At 40.1% G+C, this 24,337-nt stretch overlaps 1 protein-coding gene across 3 annotated transcripts in view; it reads right to left on the bottom strand.

Annotated features, from left to right (window-relative positions):
• Positions 1 to 24,337, bottom strand: part of GLP1R (glucagon like peptide 1 receptor) — a 91,335-nt gene that overhangs the window by 62,580 nt on the left and 4,418 nt on the right. The window contains exon 1 of one of the 3 annotated variants that reach the window (XM_083831968.1): positions 3,397 to 3,530. The exons of the other annotated variants lie outside the window; for them this stretch is intronic. Coding sequence (XP_083688094.1) covers positions 3,397 to 3,492 — 96 coding nt within the window. The 5' untranslated portion in view covers positions 3,493 to 3,530. Of the gene's footprint in view, positions 1 to 3,396; positions 3,531 to 24,337 lie in introns of those variants that run through there. 3 annotated transcript variants of the gene reach the window in all.

Below are 24,337 nucleotides of genomic sequence, written 5' to 3'. Positions count from 1 at the left end.
CATCCATGCGGATCCCAGGAAAGCCATGCTACAAAGGCACTTTAATAGTGAAATCTGAGCACAGAATATAAGCCTTGAGGGGGCTGAGACTGGATAAAATACACCATGAAACTTCAGAGTGGAAGGGAAACTTCTCATAGTTTCAGATGCAGCCAGCAGCTCCCAGGATTACCATCTTTCCTCTTCACCCATCATCATATAATACATCTTACATGAGACAGAAAGCAAAATACCTCCTTATGTTTGTATTTTTCTTTAATTATCTTTTAAATGGCAACACTTCTGTTACAGATTTAAAATGTTTTTAACACTTCGGGATAACATGCAAGACTTCAACATGCCACTAAAGGCTTATATGCAATGTTACAGTCACCAGGACCTACAAAACAATAACCTTAGTCTTCAAAAAACAAAAGCAAGACCACCTGGCATTGAACCACACTTTGGTATGGCCTGGGTATTCTTGCCTCAGATAGGAATAATGACATACCAAACTTCTGAGAGGAAGATCAAGTTTTCAGCCTTTTATCCTGGAAACACGGTTGAGTTACTTTAAACCTTTTCCTTTTTTTTTTTTTAAAAAAAAAAGGCCAATAAAACATCCAATACAACATTATTTCAAGGCTTTTCCACTCATAATCAGCACAGCAGGGTCCAAGATACCTGAAGATTTCACATTGCTAGCTTTATGTTCATTCTGATTTGACATTCTTTCTTGTATAATAAGAACTGTTTTGCATTGCCTGTTATGTCAGTATAAGCTGTGCGTCTGCTGCAATGACAGGCAAATTGGAAGCAAGCTAGACACCTCGCAGCTCTATTCTAACTCCTAGCATGGACATAGGCTAGGATTTACAAGAGCTTTGTCCTCAATTCACAGTCCAAACTGGGGAGAGCACAACACTGTAATCCCAGAAATATTTGTTGTGACATTTCATCCCAGAAAATTCAAGGTGATTATGTCACAAAAGGAAGTATGCACGCTTGACTTGTAACAGATAAGAGATAATCAATATCTTGATGAAAATAGTGGTTTAACAGGGTTTAATCTTAAGACATCAGTTTAACAGAAGTCCTAAATGTGACATTAACTAGATCCATGATGGCAAGGTCACCTGGTTATTAACTGCATAGAGGACAGGGTCAGACTAAAAGCATCAGGGAGACCCTCACAGTGAGTCATGAGTTTTGTAATGAAGTCCATTTGGCCATCCAAACTCCAGGGAGTCTAGATACAGCCAGATCCTATGCCAATTTCAGAGTTAACAGTTTATGCCTGAAGGACTATACGCACAATCAATCCTTTATATCACTTTGCTAAGATAACAAAGTTTCAGCATGCTTAGAAAATTGCTTGCAAAGTTTCAGCAAGCTAGCTATTAGTCACTTACTGAACATCTGTGACAGGCAAGGAATCTCTCAACCTCAAGGAGTAACCTTGGAAGGCATCTCCTGCTCAAGAAGATCCTGGTATGCAGATCCTGGTATGCAGCCCGCCTGAGCTGCAATACAGGAGAGCTCAACAGGCTTCAGGCTGTCCAGTATTTGTGGGGCAAGATGACTGAACATTTGTCATATTCACATACCAGCCATATTTGGTTGGTGCATGCTCCATTAGCATGCTCCTTGGATCCATCTCCCCCAAATGCGCCTTGAGCCAGGTTCAGCTATCACAACCAGACACATTCATCACTGCCACCACAGATGGTTATTGCCCAAGCAAGGTCACAGGTGAAAGGTGGGTGGGGGAAGGAAGTAAACTGCCACAGATGAGTGTCCCCCATCAGAAAGAATGATTTACGTGTTTCATCGATGTCAGAGCAAATTAATTTCTTTAGGGCTTAAATACAGTCAAGCTTCTGGAAAACACTTTCCTTCAACAGTACCTCTGGGAGCAGAAGTTTAAAAAAAAGTGGCTGTAGCACAGCAAAATTCTATAACAGGGCAATCTATTCAGAGGACAAAGTTAGCTCCCCCTGCAATTTATCATCATTTTTCTCCACTTCTAATTTACAGTAAATACGAAAGCATATGAATGGCAGGATGCTCTTACTAGCTCCCTAAACACATCGGTCAAGACCCAACTTCTGTTATTATACACCTGTTAGAGAAGTCCTGCGAGTATTGATGCTCAACTGCCTATTTGAATAAGTTACAGTTTTTCAGCTGTTGCAGCAACAGCAAAAATACTGAATTTCTCCTTATTAGGAGTGCTTTGCCCCACTGTTCATGCCATGAGAAGTCAACCTTCTAGAAGATCAGTCCTTCCAGTGCAATGCTTCTTGAAAAACAAAAGTCTGGAAATATATAAGCATAGTAGGAGGCTTTATGGTTTGCCACACACACACCCCACACATACACAATTTAACTTGATTTTATAACTGCTTAATCCATTGCACGGAAGTTGAATGATTTATAAGGAGATTAATGAATACATTATAGACAACACCACTGACAGTCCACTCCCTTTAAAGACTGAAGGCATGTCAAAGGGGAGGTGCATAAAACAATGTCAGTGCTGCCTATATTACATATAGTACCAGAGAAGTATCATTCGATACCTCTGCAATACCTTTACCAGAGATCATAAAATGAGATCACACTTCAGAACATCTGACATCCCCCAGATTTCCATATTCATTGCTTTCTCTTCACATATTACATCACCCAATTTTGAGTTTAATGTAATTATCTGATATTATAGAAGACTAAGTGACCCTTTTGAGATAAAGACATTATGCTTAGCCCCTTCTTTAGAGCTGCTCGACTGACCAGATAATATAATATTCATTATTCTTCCCAAGTCATATTTTACAAGATACTTTGTCAGCAGTTGGATCACTCTGGACAAGTCCCTCACTCTTCAGAAAAAAACAAGCAGTGGATCAAAACAGCTTTTCTTTCAGAGAAGAGTCTGTTGCCAGCTTCTAGGAGCTTTTCCTGTAAACACTTCTGTTCCTTGGTTACTAATTGAGCCAATGACTTCAGTAGCTCAAGAGCACCACAGAAAAAACACCCTTTCAGCATCCTCTCTGATAGCAAATGCAGCAAATTATGAGCTCCCCACAAAAGGTGCTACTGAATTCAGCAAGGAACTCCCTGGCCTTAGGGAGCTGAGCTTCCTCCTAAGCTGCAACAGCATCACACTTACAATGAGACCTTCAAGAAGGAGAAGTCCCAGGACTTGGATAAACAGAGATCTTGAATACAGTGTTCACCAGCTGTCTAACCCTGGAGACCCTTCTCTCTACTCCATCCCTCTTAAATTTAAGACTTCAGGTTTTACGACATCAACCTTTTGAACTCAAAGCTTCAAAAGCAAACTCAACCACCACTTAAAGCCTACCAATGCACAGAAGAGACACTGCTTTAACCTTTCTCTTCAGAGGTACTCACCTGAATTTGACAGCACACCTCTGGTGTGAACAGTAACACTGGGCTTTCAATAAAGACACACAAAATAGCACACTCCTGCCCCCAATTCCATTTCATCCTCCACCCAAGCAGCTTCAAAACAGAATTTCAGCCCATCCAAACAGTACTCAGAGAGCAAACAGCACCCCAGTCAAGGACAAAAATACATATAATTTATTTAAAATCAGAGGCATAATCTCAAGTTCCTTTCTCCCAGTTGAAAATAGTGTCTGCACGTCATCCTGCCTGTATGCATCCTGGCACAGCTTCAAAAGGAAGGGCGGAATGTGCTCCCATGGGAGCCTAGAAGGCAAACAGCACAGAGCACTTTCCCCCTCTGCTCCTCATCCCCATTTTCTTAAGGCCAATTCTTGCTAAATTACAAAAGAGGGTAAGCATATACACCTCCCAAAGAAGGTTAGGAACTGCAGGTTTCCAAATGTAGAGTGCATCGGTGTGGAGATTCAGGTCAGGCATTTTAAAGAACGCTCCCCCCCCCCCAAAAAAAAAAAAACTGACTTGAGACATATTTTTGGTTTCAGTACTTCTGGAGGTTAGGCAGGAGCAGCTCCCAGTTCAACTGACTTATCATTGCACAAATTCTTCCAAATACATACACTGTCTGAACAGGTGGGAGGATTCAGCCCTGACCACAGCAGTTTCCACTCCAGGACCAAACATCTCAGGTCTGTCCTATGATGCTTCAATCATGCTTTGAAACCTACCAGTCCTCTCTTCCTATCCTCAAATTTTGTTTTGACAAGGCATATTTCAGTAAGAATAATATCTCCTGGCTCCCATTATTTTCTGGATCAAGGCAAAGTATTTGGCATTCAAAGGCACAGATGTCAAAGCAAACTGCTTTAATACCTAAATCAACTTTCATAGTATATTGTAATAAAATCAAGGGAATAAAGTGGAGCCTAATATTTCAGCATGCTACAAAATAAAGTATTATGTTCTAGAGATATTAAAAAACAAACAAAAAACCTCCTTTAGGTCAGGTAGAGCAGCCTGAAAATTTGGTACAAACCTACCTTCAAAAGATTGTTCTATCTTCTGTCTTCAGTGATGGACATACCTCGGAAGAAGACTTACCCATAAAGGTTCTCTGCCCCATAAAGAATTTTTCCCAGCCCAGATAGAGTTTCCTTCTTTGATCACCGTAGGATCCATGAATCCATATGCTTACACATTTGAAACAGATACATATTTAGTTTGACAGTCATTGATTCCAGAAAAATGTTATTTTCATTACTACTTCTTTCATCTGTTCTGGTAAATGTTGCTGTCAAGGACTTACTACATGAGCCAGTCATAAAAATGACACAAGAAACTACTGAGCAACTATGCAGAGAGAAGAAAAATGTAAAAACTTGGAAGAAACTAACTACCAAACTCTTGGACAGCAGAAAACAATCCCATAATTTTAGTTGAAGAAACTATGTGCCAACACTCATGAGAATTAAATTATACAACTCCTACACAAAGAGATTTTACTATGCATTGCAAACCTAGGTACATGTCTTGTGAAGTGCTCTATAGAAGACATTTATGTATGCGGTTATACAACAGAGCAAGCAAAACAGAGTAAAGAGTTGAAATTTCGTTTTCAGACAGATACAAATGGGTAGCACTAAGAACACTATGGAAGGAACAATGACAAAGTTAAGCAATGTCATAGGAGTACAGGAAACTACAAAGTAGAAAACGAGAGGAGTTCTTCAGTCTACCCTCACAGTTTTAGAGATTGTAGCCTATGGTATTGGAAGAATAGCAGCCTTCCATTAAAAATATTACAGTAATGCCTACTATCACAATGGGCAGTGAGAAATACACAGGGCTGAAAAAGTAGGAAGAGACAGGGTGGAATTCAGATGCTTAATCATGGTCACCTACTGTTCCTCCCAGTAAGCATAATTGTCTTGCTTTGGCTTCTGCCGAAGTTGCAGAGGTGCATGTTTCCCCTACAACCTGCACCACACAATTGATTGTCTTACACATGGTCCTGAATACTGTAGGAAGTTTTCAGCAGCACTAGATGCCTGCATTTGGGCAGCTGACTCATCCCGAATGTCTGAACTGCTGAAGCAAAACAAAGTGAAGAACATCTGTCAAAGTTGGACTTCTGGCTCTTCTTACTGTGGTTCAAAATGCAATTAGCTAAGCTGGTTCTTCGTGACATACTGAACCAAGTGCATTCTAAAAAAAAATTGAAATAAATCGGATTAAGATTATAACTGACTGGTTTCTCTGCAACAGCCAGCAACAGTCCAATCCCAGAGCTGGCTGAGCAAAGAGATGGACAGAGCCTGCAGTCTTGCAGAGCCGGGAAATCACAACATTTGAGTTTCCAAGCACAAAGAGTGAAATCCTGAAAACAGAAGCAATAATCTACATCACAACCCTAGGGACTAAGACAACATCACTGGGTTGTATAAAACCTGTATTTTCACTGCGCAAGAAACACACTAAGTCTGTTCACCTTTCACACTGAAGTGTCCCAAGGGATCCACAGCTTTTGAAATGACTATTTACCAGTCTCTCGCTCTTTTTCAGAGCTGTGGTGTAGGATCAAAAGGCAAGGGGTAGACATTTAGCTGTTTTTCCCCAGGATCACCAATCCTATACAGCAATGTAAGGCTTTTCCCCAGCTTGCTAGCCCATCACTATGACCTCTCTGATAAGTTCAATAGCAAGGAGAAAACAAACAAACAAACAAACAAACAAAAAACAGCAGACATATTAACCTTCAGACTTTTTTCTCACTGAACACCTTCTCATTTTTTTTTTAATATTTTTAAAATGAGTTTAGTTCTCCCCTCCTTCCCAAAACAAAGGGTATAAAACAATCACCAGAAAGCTATTAGAACAAAACAAAAAAACAACCTCCAGTACATAATTTCATGGGTTCTGCGCATCTACTGTTGTTTAGAGATTGCTTTCTTCTTTAGCAATCAAATTTGTATGGCTTTTACAGTTCTAGCTGAGGACAGTAGTTTATTTCAGTTTTAACTAAGGCCAACTTAACTCCCTCAGCAGCTCATTGTCACAGTGGCTCAAGGTCCATCGTCCCATTATCTGCCATATTGCTCCTTCCCTCCTATCCACCCCTCTGCCAAGACAATTATATGTAGTGCCTTTGCAAATTGCTAGTGTTTTCATCAACGGTTACAATGCGTTTGAGAACAGACGATGCAAGAGGAAATTCTGCCAGTGAAACTCATTCTCCAGACATCATCTGTCTTCTTTCCAAACGTTACATAGAAGATAATGCAGAGGTACACCTCTGTATAACACAATGGCATGGGTCTATCACACCTAGACAGAACAGAACCCCCACAACAGCATCTTTGTGGTATCACAGCATATACAATAGTGTTCACATTTATTTGGTTGGATGCAGCGTTGTGTTTTATAGCCAGCACATAATCTTACAATTTTCAGCATTCAAGCCACACAGCTGCCAAACGTTATATTCCAAGGGCTTGATCTGTCAAAAACAAGACAGGAGCAATGCTGCATAAAGGCTAGTCTTAACTCATCCTAATACAGAGAAACACTGAAGTAGGAAAAAAAAAAAAGTCATAAGACAAATGAAAAAGGTGTACTGAGGTGCTACCCAGGGACTGTACTCTGATCATATGAAACAGAAGTAACACAGACCCACAACCAAGGACCAAATCAGCATGCCTAAAGTTAGCTTCATACTGGATGATCTTCACATTATTTTATCCGAAGTTTGATGGGAAGATCTTGCAGTCCTTGACACCCCAATCAATTGGGAATACAAGCTAGAAGAAGAAATCTAGCACAACACACTGCAGCAGGACTGCAGCACTACCCTCAGAGCCATGTTCCTGGTGTGGAGGGAACCAGGTGATGTTATCACTTTGAGACCATCCAACATGAAATTTACGTTCCTGCTTTCATGCCACCTCTTGCATCCTTTTCCTTCTACCTTCTTTTTAGACAAGGCACAGAAAATTTTGGCATCACTACATAGGGTTGGTTTTTGCTACACTCCTGAAAGACTCTAATGAGAGCACCAATTTAAAGCATCACCTTAACTTGACAACAGTCTGTTGTATTTGTGAGGTCTTGGTAGCTGACTGTATGGTAGTCTTCCTCCACAAGTGTTATTACAAGCATGAATCAAAAACAGATATGGGAGACATGTCTGGTTTTACTTCTGTGTAGTTCTACCTTTATTTGCAGAGACCAACTCAGTTTCTTTGAATTAAAAAATAAATAAATCAAACTTGTAGCTTATTTTTTACCCTTTTCCATTCTCCGTGAACAGTGGCCACCATCTTCAACAGTATTAAAAGTTACAATCACTCTTCAGCTAGTTACAGGACACAGGAATTAAATCTATTTTTAAAAAGCTTGCATTAATCCATTAGGTGATATTAGCTTTTACCTCTCTATTTTTCCTGCATCCTTAATAAAAGGTTGATGCTTTTATTCAAGGCTTTGCATAGAACAAAGCAGGCTGAAGACTCTGAAATCACAAAATTCCAAATAGTGCTTAGCTAGCTGTTCACTAATCCATTGCAACAATGTTATGTTATTATCCTTGACTCAAATGATTCAGCAGGATCAAAATCACCCTTTCACCCAGGTAAAAGTACCTATCAGATTTATCCAGAATGAGTTTTTGTCTCAGTTTTTCCCTACAGCCCTTCTCTGACAAGGAAGTACAGAAATGCAAGCAAGCCAAGTTGAATCACAGATTTTTCTTACATTAGGGCTGGAAAGGTAGTTATGAACCACAGGAATCAGATCAAACTTCCTCAGATTTGAATTATCCTACCACAAAACCTCTTTCAAAAGGATGACTGTAGTGCCATTATTTTGGAATCACAGTGCAATAAAGACATTAAGGGAGATGCCAAGTGTATAATGCTTGGGTGCAAGCAAATGGGTGACCAAAAGGTAGACCCAAGGAATTTTGGCCCTGGTTCGCCAGGGAAACAATATCAGTTCTCTGAAGTTACTAACTGTGCAGCTGCATGTGTTGATGATACAGAGATTTATGAAGTTAAATTAAAAATCTTTCTGTATGAGAACTTGCTTTAGTAATCCCCTTTTAGCTCAGAGGGCTTTTGTAAATTTGAGAGTTTTAATAAAAAAACAACCCTCCATCATTCCTGTTGGTATCCAGTACTGGGCCAGTATAAGTTATTCTTCCCTGCAATTCACTCCTCTACAACCCTCTCAAACAGCAGTTTTCCTCAATTCACTCTCCCAGTATTTTGATACGGAAATGAACTGGTAGCCTGCATTCCATTTCAGTATAATGCATAAATCTGTTCTCCCACCTTGTCTACATTCTTACCTCAGTTATATCTACATAGTTGCACATGAACCTTGTGCACACTATGTTCAGATACCAACACTCAGTCCCTGTTCTGATCAGAGAACCTGCACAACTAGATTCAGCAGCCGGGGCTCTGTGCATTATTCCTGCAAGTCAATCCCACATGCTACTACACTCCTTCCTCCCATAAGTAGCACAGAGGAAGTCAGATACAAGTTGTAACCTCCAGTTCTGCACAAGTTTGCCCCCACACCCTATCCTCAGGCCACTTCTAGCAGGTTTTTATCTCCATCAGTTGGAGCCTTGCAACATCATTTTCCCCATGTGTGTGAAACCAGTGGATTCTCCTCGTTCAGAATCCCCATCAGCTCCAGGCCCAGATTGTATTAACTTCTGGCAGGTATCACAGCCTTCAGCCCTGCAGGTCTGCTGTGGCAACAGCCTGTTTCAGAGACAATTATAACTTCAGACGTGAGCCTGCCTCCCCTTTGGTGGTTCTTTCCTTCCCATACTCTTGTAGGCGTATATGGAGCTAAAGACACTTGTAGTTTAAGTTACAGAAATAAATTGTGATTGTGTTGATGTTAAAACTGAATGGACAGACTTCTCCACACCCTTCTGTGGGGAAACCTTAAAAAGGAGGGAGAGGTCAGCAAGAGGAAGACTGCTGTTCAGACAGCAAACAAGCACATCGGTTCTCAGAAAGCAGGAGATGTGATAAAGCCCAAGGGCAGGGTGAAACAACTTCAAAAGCCAACCGAAAAAAAAGAAAAAGAAAAAGAAAAAAAAGAAAAAAACGCAGAGAGCTTCTTCTCAAGAAAACTGTCCAGCCTGAACAAACAAACACAGAAGGAAGAGCTGCCCCTACGGTCAAGTGCCTGGCTTTTGCCAAAGTGAATATTTTAACTTATACACAAAGCTTCCCCTCCTCCACCTCCAATTTTCAAAACACCAAGGGAAGCAGTGACCATGCAGTAATAACCACTCACAGCTGAAAATAGATAGGTCACTTAAAGGAATTAAAATCATTCCATTAGTTCCATGTTAGTAGTTTCACAGCCACATATTTCCTATTTGACACTAACCTTAAATCAAGCAGCACTTGTAGGAACAGAACAGATCCACTGAGAGGGGCCTAGAGAAAACACTTGAGAACTTAAATAGCAGTGGCTTTATGTGACGTCTTTCCCAAGACAGAGTTTGTTCTCTGAACTAACTCTGCAAAGTATTTTTGTTTTAGATCTCAGTTCATCCTTAAGATACACTTCTGGAGGACAGAGTCATCTTGCAGTATAACTCTATCAGCATTTAAAACAGCATAAACCAGCACTGCTGTTGAAGTAAGTTATTTCTCTGTTCCCAAAGAGAGACTGCCATTTCCTCCCCCCTCCACTCCTCTCTTCTCCTTGTGCCAGCATAAGTATCCATGCCATTGCACTGAGCTGGACAGGCAAGCTCTCCAGGGTAAAATTAAATAGGCAAAATGTTCAAGAGGATAAGAGTTGCTGCAAAGCAGAGGCAAGCAACAGCAGTATAGCTCACAGCAAAATGTAAGAATAATCTTACAGTCTTGGAACTAAGAGGAGCCTAAAACAAAGCCCACTCCCTGTAAAAAAATGTTTATGCTAGGAGTCAAGTATTTATTGCTCACAAGGAAACAAAGACTTGAAGACTTCAGTTATTGGAGAAGTAGTCCTTCATGTTTCTTTGTCGATACCCATTCCTAGATAGAGCACTCATGATTTTTCACCTTTTGTTTTCCACCAGGAACAGTACATGGCAATCGCAGGGACCTTGAGACCAGAAGAAACCATGATAATCTCACAGCTGATGAAAATCTCATTGCCCTCCTTTGTAACACTTTTTAGAGCCTCACACATGCTATCTTAACCAGAAGATACTATTCATACACATCTAATCTTGGTTCAAAGACTTGAAGTGATAGAGAATACATTGCACTCTTAGGCAATCTGCTACTATGGCTAATTACACTCACTATTGAATTATTTCTGGTGCTTGTTTCTGGTCTGAGTAGACTTAATCATGCAAATAAGTTTCCTTAAAAGGAATTACTTCACAAAACATGAAGTATATCAGCAATTTTGTTCATCAGAATGGGGCTAATGTCATGAAAATACACATAATTTTTCCTCTAAATAATAAGCTGGTTAATATTAGTTATGTTAGATTATTTTTCATCCTTTTCACAGTATAGTTGGGTGAGTAACAGATTAAACAGCTATTAATTACTAGTGAAGGCAAATAGCCAGCATCCTGGCTTGCATAAGAAGCAGTGTGGCCAGCAGGTCTAGGGAGGTGATTGTCCCCCTGTACTCAGCTCTGGTGAGGCCGCACCTCGAGTACTGTGTTCAGTTTTGGGCCCCTTGCTACAAGAAGGACATGGACGTGCTCGAGCGAGTCCAGAGAAGGGTGACGAAGCTGGTGAGGGGTCTGGAGAACAAGTCTTACGAGGAGCGGCTGAGGGAGCTGGGCTTGTTCAGCCTGGAGAAGAGGAGGCTCAGGGGAGACCTCATCGCTCTCTACAGGTACCTTAAAGGAGGCTGTAGAGAGGTGGAGGTTGGTCTATTCTCCCACGTGCCTGGTGACAGGACGAGGGGGAATGGGCTAAAGTTGCGCCAGGGGAGGTTTAGGTTGGATGTTAGGAAGAACTTCTTTACTGAAAGGGTTGTTAGGCATTGGAACGGGCTGCCCAGGGAGGTGGTTGAGTCACCATCCCTGGAGGTCTTTAAGAGACGTCTAGATGTAGCCCTTAGTGATATGGTTTAGTGGAGGACTTGTTAGTGTTAGGGCTAAGGTTGGACTAGATGATCTTGGAGGTCTCTTCCAACCTAGACGATTCTATGAAAAACTTAGCTTATCACAATCTTGCTACCATGCAGTACCATGCTAATGCTCTGCCCTGGTGGCCTGTGGAGGGAAGGCCTGATTTCTACTCCTCATCACTGTTAGGATTTAGTTGGTTTCTGACATAGTTGTCCTTAGCCCCATTACCCATAGATTTTTCAGATACTTTAATCTCCATTAACATTTTTTAATTGTTGATTAGTTTGTAATTGTTGCCATCAGCTTCTTTACCTTTTTTTTTTTTGTCAGTCATTCCTGGAGTTACTTTGAATATCCCTTCCAATTTGTTCTTTTAAGAAATAAGTGATTACAGAGGGCAATCACACAGCTAGAGGTACTGGGGATATTATCAACACGTTGAACACCTCAAAGTTAGTAGCATTTGTGCTCTTTATTTTTATTTTTTTCACATTTTTACTTCTCCAGCTTTGTGCTTCAGATGGTAGTTTATATTTCTTTCTACTTTTCCAATGAGAAGAAGGAATTGCTTGAATAAACAAGTTAAAATCTGTAGATGGAAGTGCTACGCTATCAGGGCTGTGCATCACACCTGCTTCTAGAGATCAGTAAAAGCTTTCTTGCCTGACTACCTTGCCCCAAAAATAAGTCAGTTCCTCACAGCCAGCAAAGCAGGATGCTTTGTATACTGTACAGAAGCAATGACTCTGTCACCTCTGGTATCCTTCTTGCCTTAGTAGCATACATTTTGAGGACAGAAAGTTTACTTGCATAAGTTTAACATATGGTGACTAACATACCTATTTTAAAGTTCTGTACAAATGTCACACCAGTCATACACGTTCACACGTGCATATGTACACCCACGCAACCCCCTCTTACATCCTTCCAACACAGCATTGGAAGTCGCGTGACTTTTTCCTCTTTCTTGTTATATTCTTCCTCTCCCTCTTACCAAGCGTATGTGGAGTCTAAAACAAAATTCAAACCACAAGATCTTACAAGGATCCAGTCTGAAAGTATTAATAGTTACCATTCACTTCCTGGCTTTAATTATTGGGTTCTACCCAAATTTGTCTTCCTTATTATCCTGCATTCCTACATACATAAAAAATGATTTATTTTTTTTTTTTTACGGTTGTATAATATCTTATAGAAACAAAGCAAATCTCAACCTTAAGATTAATATATAAAGATGTCCATGATGCTCTTGCAATTTTATTAGAAGTGTTCCTTTCAAAAAGAAACCCACTACCACAGCTTCTCTCTTCATGTCACACAGAGCTCTCAACAGGCTGAAACTGATCAAATGAACAAGTTCTTTTTTGCTAAGTAGTAGAATTGCAAATTTTAAACTCTATGAAGGTCTAGCCAGTAGCTAATAGATACCCAAGACTGACACGAAGTATATGGACAAAATCTTAATTTCCAAGAGATCTAAATGAGATAAACATGATTCTACATGGGTAGAAAGAATAAGTGCACAGAGGAAAAAAAAAGAAAAAAGAAAGCTTTGATTACATTAAAACCCATAGCCAAAGAACAGAATAAAATTGTAGGTACAGGAAAACCTTGTGCTCCAACAACCTACATGTTCAGGTCACTGTTGGGTACATCCTCCTCCAGTCTTACAGCAACCAGGGTTTATTTAGACCCCGTGATAAGCCTTTGTGCATGCAAATCTCTTTCAACATTCTTTACACAACAGTTTCCAATTATTAAAATGAATGCGTCATGAATTCACTAAAGATTCATACTTTGTACTTCCTCTCTCCAAAAAGGAGAGTCCTTTAGCTATATAGGCTTTTTAAAAGGGCAGGAGGAGGTGCATTTTTATTAGCTTTTCAAAAACAAGAGACACTCATTAAAACCCAACGAGGTCCCAGCTGAGCACAGGATCTCACTAGACTGACCACTATATAAATGTTTCAGGCAAGGCACAAATGAAACATGAAAGAGCCACAGCCTAAACAGGAATTGTTCAGAAGGGTCTATTTTATGGAATTCAACTGGAAAAACAACACAACCAAAAAAAGCAGTAACTCGCTATATGGAGAATAAGACAACTCTGTCCAGAGCTGGGACATGATCTCCAGAGGAGCCCATTAGATAAGCAGCCTGGGCAGCTGGACAAACACACAGCAGACTGGCCAGCTTGTCTGCTTTGTTTCTACCAGAATTTTCGGTGGAAAGAACACTAACCCACAGAACATTTCTCTTGTCAGATTACTTGGACCAGAAACGATGAAAAAAATTAAGGCAGCAATGGGGTGGAGGAAAAGACAGATGGGAGGGAAAAGAAGCCTAAAGAAAAAGACTTAGTCAAGACCAAAGTAGGCTGACACTTTCCACTCCTAACTGTGCAAATAAATTCTTCTCCAGTTTGTGTCATAAAACTAAGCAAAAGACAAGCATTGCAAAACAAGTACAAAACAGTTAGCTCATAATAGTACTGAAGTTGAATATTCCTGTGTCAGATGCCTGTCACTCCACACTTGACGGTGTTCCAAGTTTGCTACAAATTTGCTATGAAATGATCTTCTCATTTCCCAGTGAATCTGCTGCACATGTTGCCTTTCAAGGAACACTTTTTCTCCTTTGCTGATCCCAGCTGTCCATTGAGCAGGATACAGACACTTTGAACAGTGTAATAAATCTGTTTATTTCCAGAGCTTGATTTTGCTCCAAATATTTCCAGCATGACAAAAATAAAGAAAGAGTAAAGAATAAGAACAGCTATAAATTAAACCACAAAAAACAAAAACAACAAAACAAAAAGAGGCCATTAAGTAGCATTAACATAAAGATCATTGCCTTTGATGTAATTTGTGGACAAGAGAAAGCATTTGGAATTCAGGATTTTTATGTAAGTTCTTTTCAGCACATGAACTGAAAGCCTAGTTTCTTTTGATTAGCTAGAACACAGGCATTCTCTCCCTCCTCTTCTCTGAAGTAATCATATTCATGAAACACTTGAAGGTATGAATTTTCTTTAAAGTTTATTTTAAGCATTATGCCAAGCAGCTCAGACAGATTGGCAAAGCCGAGATTAAAGACTACTCTAAGTCCTTCTACTGAAGATAAACTATTGAGTATTTTCAAAAACAACAGGGGAAAACACACTGTGAAGATTAAAGTCAGGCTGTTAAAACCAAGTTGCTGGACCTGAAAAGGGGAACCTGATGGGCTTCAGGCAAGGGGCAATACAAAGTATAGACATGAAGGGAACTAATTATTGAAAGCTTGGACAAGGAAAAATTTAACCTCATGAACTTTAAAGGATGTTTATATTAGATTTGTTCTCTCAATATGTCAGCATTTAAGCTCACTAAATAGTATGTGTAGCAACAACTGACAGCTTAGTTCATTGTTAAGTGCCCGGCTTTAAAGAGTATACTGTTTAACAGTACAAATAGTCTCATTGATCATGATGTCTACTGTGCAGCTGTAAACCCTCCTCCCCACACTCCCCAAATCAATTACACAGTAACTAAAAACCATTTTCGGAAAAACATAGCCCTTCAGCCCTGACTCTATTACAGAAAGGGCTCACTACTCTGATTTCTGTAGCCATTACAGATATTTCCAAGGCACCTATTGCATTAGTATCCAAGCACCCAGTCTTGTTGAATTAAGTGCACGCAGGAGGAAGCTAATTACCATCACCTCTTCTCCAAACCAGGTATTTGGAAAGGGTTGTTTTGCTGCATGGTTTATGGTGCTGTGCAGGTATACATATGTGGCCATCCTATCTTGTTAAGTAGTGACAGTGACAACCATTCTTACTTTCTATAGAAAGTGCAAGACAACACTAACCCATCTTCCTGTTTTAACATTCCATATATGTAATGAGTTATCACCTAACTCAGTTTCCCTAAATGGAAGGGAGGACGCTATTAAAAGTTTGAAATTCACTATCTTGCACAGAAAAATCTAAAAAGAACAAACTGAACCCACTCAAGCACAAGCCTGAATGTTTCTTGTCGTCTATCAGCCACCAGATGTTCCATCAGACTTAGGTAGTAGTCACAGAGATGCATCTAACAAATCGAGCCACCCCTGTTTCTTCTCTTACCTAACTATTCCAACCCTTATTCCTAGGGTAGAGCTTTTATCTGCAAGAGCAGGCACTGATTAAAACCATATAAAAAGAAAACTCAAAAAAGAGAACAGTTAGTGAGTGAGCCACAACTTTCAGTTTGGCTAAACCCCTTGCGATCAACAACCTCAGTCTTGAACAGCACATCTCCTTTGATTACCCAGAATAACCATGAGTACTACAGCAACAGCGTGTAGTTTGTTCCCCACCTTCTCCTCCTTTCTTTCCCACATACACAAGTAAGAGCCTTGCTCTCTGATAGGACCCCAATTACTGGAGTAGCTGAAGGCATGTTCTTCCCAGCCATTCCTACCCAGAAACTTTTTTTTTTTTTTGTCTTTGTCAAAAACGGGAAACATTTTATGTTGAACAGGTCTGGAGAGTTTGCCCACAATACACACACAGAAAAATACATGAATATCATCTTCCTTCTTGGAAAAGGAAGATCCTAGAAGAGCACTGTAAAGACCCAAACAAGAAACCATTTTTTTCCATTTTGAAAGCCTGTAACATTTTTGCAAAAAAAAACAAGTAGAAGTAGTTAAAGCTGCCCTAACTCAAGGGTTGATTTTTTTCTTTTTTCCAGAAAACTAACAGTCCACAACTGTAACAATTTCCTCTAAAATTAATAAGTGGGGAAATAAATTAATCCATGTAATTGCCCATTTTGCCACTGATATACTATTTCATCTCTACTGTGATTACATAAAGTGCCTGGGTCTAATCAGCTGATTATAAATCAGTTGTCAGGAGATATATAGAGGTTTGCACCTCAAAAATAAGTGTTGACTGATGAAATGCAGTATCTAAACTCAGTCTCATAATTAATTAATAAAAACGTAGGGTGATAAAGTGGGAAAGAACACAGGAATGATGACAAAGATGAAAGCTCCCCTGAAGTGTTAAATGATTTCCCATTACTCAGTTACTGTGAACAACAAGAAAGTAGAAAAATGGATTAGGAAATGAAGAAATCTTTGGCTGCTCGATGACCCATCCACATGGATGCTATCTAACTATACAAGCAAATACATAAAACTTTGTCACATTCCAGTACTGAGACACCAATATAGCTCAGACACCAAAACAAGTAAGAAATCAAGAAATACGGTTTCAAACTACAGTTTACTTTCTTGTGATTTACAACCATGTCTACCTTTGCAAGGCCATTAAGAGTTCAGATTATAAAGCTCACATTCTTTTACCCTTACATCTCATTAGTAATACAATCAGTTTTATTCTGGAGAGCTTTAATAGCCTCATTCATTACCACCAGGTGTCTTAATCCCCAAAGAGCAATGAACAAACTCAGAACATACTGAATTATTCTACAGACAGAAGATATCTTATGGAGGTTTATCCTTTAGCTAATGTTAGTTGGCCCTAGAAGTCTGTAGGGAATGAAGCTGTGTGAGACTGGATGGAATTTTTAAAAGAAGTGTGTGTCAACTCTTAGCTAGATTCAACTAACAGCACAGGAGTACTGAGATGTAGACTTAAAGTGCATCTATTACAACACTAAATATATTAGATGCTAGTTTTCTGAAGTGCTGTTTGAACAAGATGTTTCTGACCACCTTTATGCCCGAGTGTCTTCTGTACCATTTCTGTGATGCTTCACATTTCTGCTAGAGAAATTGTATGTAGGAAAAATTTGAGGCTTTTGAAAGAAGTACACTACAAATACAACTTCATTTATTTGATGTACAGCTTATAACCACACGGTGCCATTGTAAATAGCATATAACTTCCTGTCAATTTTCCTTTTTCAAGAGAGCACTGTTTGCAGTGTCACTGAGTTTAAAAGGAATAGGATCTTCATTATTCTTAGAATGCTACATTTCAAATAATACCTGATGAATCCTTTATTAATGGTTTGTAAATGAAAAGGGCAATAAATTAGAGAACACTAGACATCTGACAATAGCAGAGACCAATGGCTATTTCAAATCATTCAGATTAAATGCTCCACCTTTAGTTTTAACATATCAAGGAAAAAAGCCTCATCCATTGTGTACAGCTAGCATTGTACAGCAGAATATATATATATTTTTTATTTTGGAGGATATATTTTATTTTGGATATATATCTTTTATTTTGAAGAAGGAAGATGAAGACTGACCTAATTGAGCATCGTTGATCCAATTATATAAGCCTATATCTATTATTTGTAACCCACACACAGCAGTACTAATAGCCACAGCACTTTTGCAGATTAAGTATGTGGAACTTGAAGGATTTTCAGGATCTGTATTTTTCCAAAACAACACTGGAGCCCCCCAGTTATATTGGAGTATATGAGGTAGGCTGTTACATTCCTAGATGCTGGTGTTCCTTTTAAGCCTTGCACTTCCTACTCACCTCGCCTGCTGAAACAGAGGGGAAAAATACACTGAAGCCCAGATTCTCCCTCTAAACAAAACATGCAGAATTTGGATTTTAGGTACAAAACTCCTCAAGACGTTGATCAGTCTGTAGATGAGTCACATCACAGCCAGCCATAAATGCAACAGGCTTCTGGACTTCCCAAACCAGACCTGTACCTTGCCCTGCCACCCCATCTCAGGTCCCGCATGGCTCACCGTAACAGACTCTGAACACCACAAAGATCAAATCAGGATGAGTAAATTCATTCATTTCATGAAGCAGTAACTTCAATAGAGCACTAACTTATAAACCAAGTCTTCTGAAAGTTTCCTGTTTTTCCGATCCAGATCAGCATGAAGTAAGGCACCTGACATTTTAGAGAGCTTGTCAATGCTTCTGTACATGTAACCATTTTTGGTATGTCAAAATGTCTTACAACAACTCTTCAGCAGCTCCTTTACAGCACTCTAGAGAGGTCTGGAATCCCTGTATGTTAGGAAGTATATCTTACGATAGAAGCCCTTGGATACCAACCATGTCAGTCTCTCCCAGAAGGTCTGAAAAACAATAATTTTTATTACATATTCACACCACAACTTAGTAGTTGCATTAACCAGAACTTCTACCAGGCACCTGCAAAACAGGAAACTAGTCCAGAAGCCAAAGACAGCCAGTATAATTCTCCAACCCCTCCCCACTGACATGGCTTTAGAGATGAAATGTAGCCTAGAATGCAGTCTTTAGCAACATTCACCAAGGTTCCTGCTAACACACAACTCACCCCATGAAGTACCTTCCAGTATGCTGTGTGCACACTTCACTTCAAAGCTAGCAACTAGCTTAAGAACAGGGCCTCCCCATATAGTTGAGCACATATTTTGTCCTTTCTTCCCTGCATTAAGAACTATGGCATCTTGAAAAAGAAGAGATTCATCGATGAGATCTCTGCAGTTTCAGGGACATACCATACCCTCTCACCTGCTATTCCACCTAATGTACTATACAGTAACAGCAAATTTCAAAGAAGGAAAGGGACATTCTACAATGCTATGGATGTTGAGTTTTGGTATTTTTGAAACGGGGGGGTGCAGGGCTCAAGACCCGTTAAGGTAACAAGTTAATTCTCCAATTTATTTGCTCTAAGAGCTTCTTAGAGGACTGAATCACACATGCTGCAGTTACGAGAAGGCATCTAACTCAGCACCACCCATTTATTCCCCCCAGACACACCATGCAGCCAAGCACTCCAAATAGACCTGTTTTCTGAGCACTGTTTTCAGATACCAGGAAAGACCTTTTGAGCTGAGGAAAGAGATGGTTAAATGCAAAAGTTGACTCAATCTGACCACATTAAAAGCAAACTCTTTGCAATCTACTTGTGAAAAGCTGAGCTGCCATGAAACAACTGGCATATAATTTGAACAGAAAAACATTTTTCAGTTTTCATAATGAAAAAGAACATAAGGTTGAATGCAGAATCCAGGAGAATGTGGTTGATACCACAAGCAATATATCTACAGAGCTGAAAGGGAGTAGAAACATTGGTAAGAATAAGGCAGGTGTTTCCTGTGGGAAAGAAATATGTAGAAGTTTGGTGTTAACATAATTCAAAATGAAAGGAAGACTGATGCTACACATCCTGAGCCTGTTTTTAAGGGGTGCAATTCCCATACAAAACTCCTTCCAAAGGAGTACATCTCCCTTTATTATCACAGCTCAGCAGACAGAGTGGTAAAGCTTGTTGCAGTGTCAACTGCATTTCTGCAGCTTGCCTCAGCACACACTCAAAAGCAGCTGGACCACCTTACAAGCCAAAGAAACACCCATTATGAACAGAGCCAGAGCACTCATGAAGCACCTTTTCTGGTAACTTCCCTTGTTTCTGTCTGCATTTGACTTGCTCCTACATGTGGACAAGCCAGAGTCTAAACTGCTCATGCTACCACAAGAACTCTGCTGAGGACAATGAGGACTGTTGCCATAATCTTCTGCCAAATACCAGAGATGTACTTAATGCAAAAATCTCAGTGGCTGACATTCCTCCCATTTAGAAAAGTATATATGGGAGAGCACTGTTTCCCCTCCAACTTTTCCCTCAGGCTCATCACAAGTGTTTTGGTTTACCTAAAGCTAAGGCATCCAGCATGGCTCAGTTTTTAGACTGATATGCTGAGTAGCACCAGAACTGCATGTCAGGGGGAGACCAAAATGTTCTAGCCAGAACTGCAGCTCTTAATCAGAGCAGGATTTCAGAGACTATCCACATGCAGACTTCATAGATTGTCCCATGCAGATACATCCATACACACATCTGCTTGTCCTGAAGACAATAGGTCTAAAAAAGTGGCAAGAACAGTATTTCCTGGAAATAATAATTACAATGAAGCAGTGCAGTTTTGCAGAGCAAGGAGGAGAAAAATCAATACAAATAATGGCAAGAGGTTTCAGTGAGTGAACAGACAATATGCCTTAAGTATAACAAAATTTGGATGACATACTAATTCATGTCCACTTGTCCTTTAAGAAAACAGGGTGCTGAAGAAGGCAGGAGGGCAAAAGAGCCACAAGCCTCTCAACTGTGCTCAAGGAATTCATCTTCTAGCATTTGCAGAAGGTTCTTCTACACAGATCTTGAATCTTTATCTACTTCCAAGATGCAATCAGAAAGTAGGTTCACTTTCCCGAACCTCTCCCCTAGCACAGAAGAGAACATAGGAGCAGCAACAGAGCAAGGAAAAGGGCAGCAGCAAACAGCAGCTAGACCTATACATCACATATTACAAGAATGCAAGTTTTTAAGAGTCGTGAAGGCATTAAAGGAGGGGGGGAATAAGCACTTAAGCGAGACAAGGCAAGAACAGAACAGGAGAATACAGATGAACTCAAAGAACAGAAAAGACGACTGAAGACAATACAAAAATATTGGAACTGGGAAAGCTACCATAAGACAATTAAGGAAAAAGATGGCAAGAGGGTGAACTAACAATGAAAAGCAATCAGTTGCAAGAAAAATAGCAGTCGATACCAGACAGCACTTGGATGGCAATCCATTAACAGTCAATTATAGTGAAACAGCAGTAAGATGTAGGCAGTACAATGGCCAGCTGAAAAAACTATTCTTTTCCACATATGTAAACTACAATTTCCTCTACCCACTTGCCATTTTTAACTGTTCATTCAATTAAGGTATGTTCATTCTATACACAGCTGCAATATTTATGAGACTGTTAAAGTCACACTTGAGCTTGGGGTATGGGGTGTTCCTCACAAGCCTTTCATGTAAGAATTTGAGACTCTTACAATATTGCGTCTGCACATATAAAACTATAATGATCCATTCACTTGCATCCAAGCATGGGATTGGTTGTTTCTTTAAAATGGTAAGATCTTAAGTATTCTTAAGGGGACAGCGCTTGATGGATAGCCACTCTTGTTCTCTGTCATCAGTAGGTCTGCCATGCTGGACCCCAGAAACAGTTTACTGCAGGGCTTACTACATCCCTAAAACTAAGACTGCAGGGAGTTTTTGCATGGGTCCATGTTCGTTGCAGTTAGAACCATCTGCTTTCCTTCAGAAGTAGGAGAAGAGGACCTTCCACGTTTATGCTTAGAAAACACAGATGACACTGTTGCATTGCCTACAGATTCTCCTACTACCCATGAAGACTAACACTTTTCATAGGCTCCTTCATGCTCATACCAAAGGATCACTGGAATATAGCAGATCACAGGTCAGTGTGGTTACAATTTATAAAGATCAATTTCCAGCTCTGAACGAAATGACAAAGAACAATATTCAGCCACCAGCCGCAAACCTATACGAACATACCATAATTTCAAATTTTCTGCATTTATATGTACCATTAACACCTGAATGGGCTACCTTCCATTTGGCAGGCTGGAGATCCTTAGACACTGTTTACCTATTCCTCTTCTGATAGAGGGCACTGGCTGAAAACATTAAGTTTTGTCTTTTCTTTAGTAGCTCGGTTAGGAAGATTTGCTTTAATTAAAGGAGCTCCTGCCCAATGCTTTAATTCAGCCTCACAAGAAAACTATGCTGTAGGACTTAAATAGAAGTTTTCTTATCTACCAACAACTTTTTCATAGCAAAGGCACGTCTGCTATTGTGTAAAGTTACCTTTGTTAAGATCCAAACTAATAAAACCAATGCACCTAGCCAAGGAAACTTGAGCAGCCTTGGCTAATAGTACATGCACTGGTTTACCACAGAATAAGAAATACAAAAGCCTTTAACAAAAGAAGCTGAACACTAAGATAATTTCCCTACAGCATTGCAGAAGGAAACAAGCAGTTTTCCAAAGGAGTGCTCCACGTTATAAGCTAGTGAAGGCCTTCTGATGTCAGAAGCAACAGCTCCTGCTGGTATGTCCTCTCAAGTAACTGGCAATCGATCAGCACGGCAAATTAAAGCTCCATTTAGTGTGACAGGCCTACAGAAACAGACTGTAATGTAATACCTTGGAAAAATACGCTTGACAACCAGCAGGCAACCATTTATGCTTTGTATACCAGGTCCACTTTCACTGAATTTCATTGCATCTAGAGAGCTACAACTTTTGGAGGGCAAAAGCTTTAGTTTTTATTCAAGGCTCTGCTTCTGTCACTTTCAGAGTACATTTTTTTTCCTCACAAGACAGCTACACATGCTTCACTGCTGATATAGCCATAACACACACCCTACCATGCCCAGCTGTAATCTGCTTACACTTCACTTCAAATACTTTTGACCAAACTGCTGCCCAGTTTGGGAGTTGGGTGAAGAGTGCAGTAATAGCATTCGAAAGGCAGGGAAAGTTGGAAGATTTGACAACTCTTTCACTAAGTTTAACTTGCTTAGACCAGACATCAGAGCTTTAAAATCAATGCAAAAGGCCAATTCATTGTCTTGCTGTGTTAAAAACACAGTCCTTTTCTTTTGATATCTGATATCCTAAGCTCCTTAAACCTGAAATGTCTACACATACACACACAGGTACATTTGCAATATTATAACAAGCAATTAAATATATTCTTTTTAGCTCATATACTCATATTTGCTGCATTAGGGCATCTGATTTTATTGCACATGCTATTACTAGCTTTATGGAATTTAAAGAAAATTAGAATTGTTTCTGAAAAATACATTTTCTGAATACATAACAGGTGTTTTAGTCAGCCTTCATTTGGGACACTGATTTCATCTACTATTAAGCAATCTGAAGTTTTATACCATATTAATACAGGCATGAATTTATGTGGACTGCAAGTATTAAGTTTTTGAAAAACCTGGCCACGTTCCCAGGAAAGGAGCCCATTACCTAGAAGCTGGCAAAGTGTCCTCTGATAACAGCTATAGCAAGGTGGCACAGTGTCAGACCTTGTCCGATCATCCTTTTTCAATTACATTCTATACCACCGCCAGTATGTGCTGCTAATAACAGGCAGAGCATTAATAAGCTGAGACTTGTCTAGAACATTTTGATTTTGAAAGTGCAGGCAACAAAGAAAACCAGTACTATGTGAGCTCTGAGGAGCAGGAGAACAAAACCCTCAGAACTTCCAGTCAGTGTAAGCAGAGAGGGGAATTTGCTCAGAAGACGACCCTACTGAGGCCATACCTCAAGTACTGTGTTCAGCTTTGGGCCCCTCAGTACAACAAGGGCATCAAGGCCCAGGGGCGTGTCCAGAGAAGGGCTACGAAGCTGGTGAAGGGCCTGGGACACAAGTCCTGTGAGGAGCAGCTGAGGGAACTGGGGTTGTTTAGTCTGGAGAAGAGGATGCTCAGGAGAGACCTTATTGCTCTCTGCAACTATCTGAAAAGAAGGTGTGGGGAGCTGGGGGTCGGCCTCTTCTCACAGGTAACTAGTGATAGGACTAGGGGGAATGGCCTCAAGATGTGCCAGGGGAGGCTGAGGTTGGAAATTAGCAGACACTTTTCAGAAAGAGTAGTTAGGCATTGGAACGGGTTGTCTAGAGAGGTGGTGGAGTCACTGTCCCTGGGGGTGTTCAAGGAAAGGTTGGGCATGGTGCTTAGGGACATGGTTTAGTGGGCGACATTGGTGGTAGGGGGATGGTTGGACCAGATGATCTTGGAGGGCTTTTCCAACCTTAATGATTCTATGATTCTAAGTCAAGATGCAGTTCGATGTGCATGCTTCCACGCTTGCTTCCATGCTTGGAGCCACTAGCCTCCAGAGCACTTTTCCATTTCTCAGCCAAGTTCTATAGTCATTTTCCCCACCATAATGACTTCTAAGGAACACAGGTCTGGAGGACAGCAGTAACTGGAAGCCTTAGTTCAGTTCTTT

Source organism: Anser anser (genome assembly GCF_964211835.1).
Source record: "Anser anser genome assembly, chromosome: 3".
Taxonomy (NCBI): domain Eukaryota; kingdom Metazoa; phylum Chordata; class Aves; order Anseriformes; family Anatidae; genus Anser; species Anser anser.
Note: the sequence above shows the minus strand (reverse complement) of the source record. Positions and strands in the feature narration are given on the sequence as shown.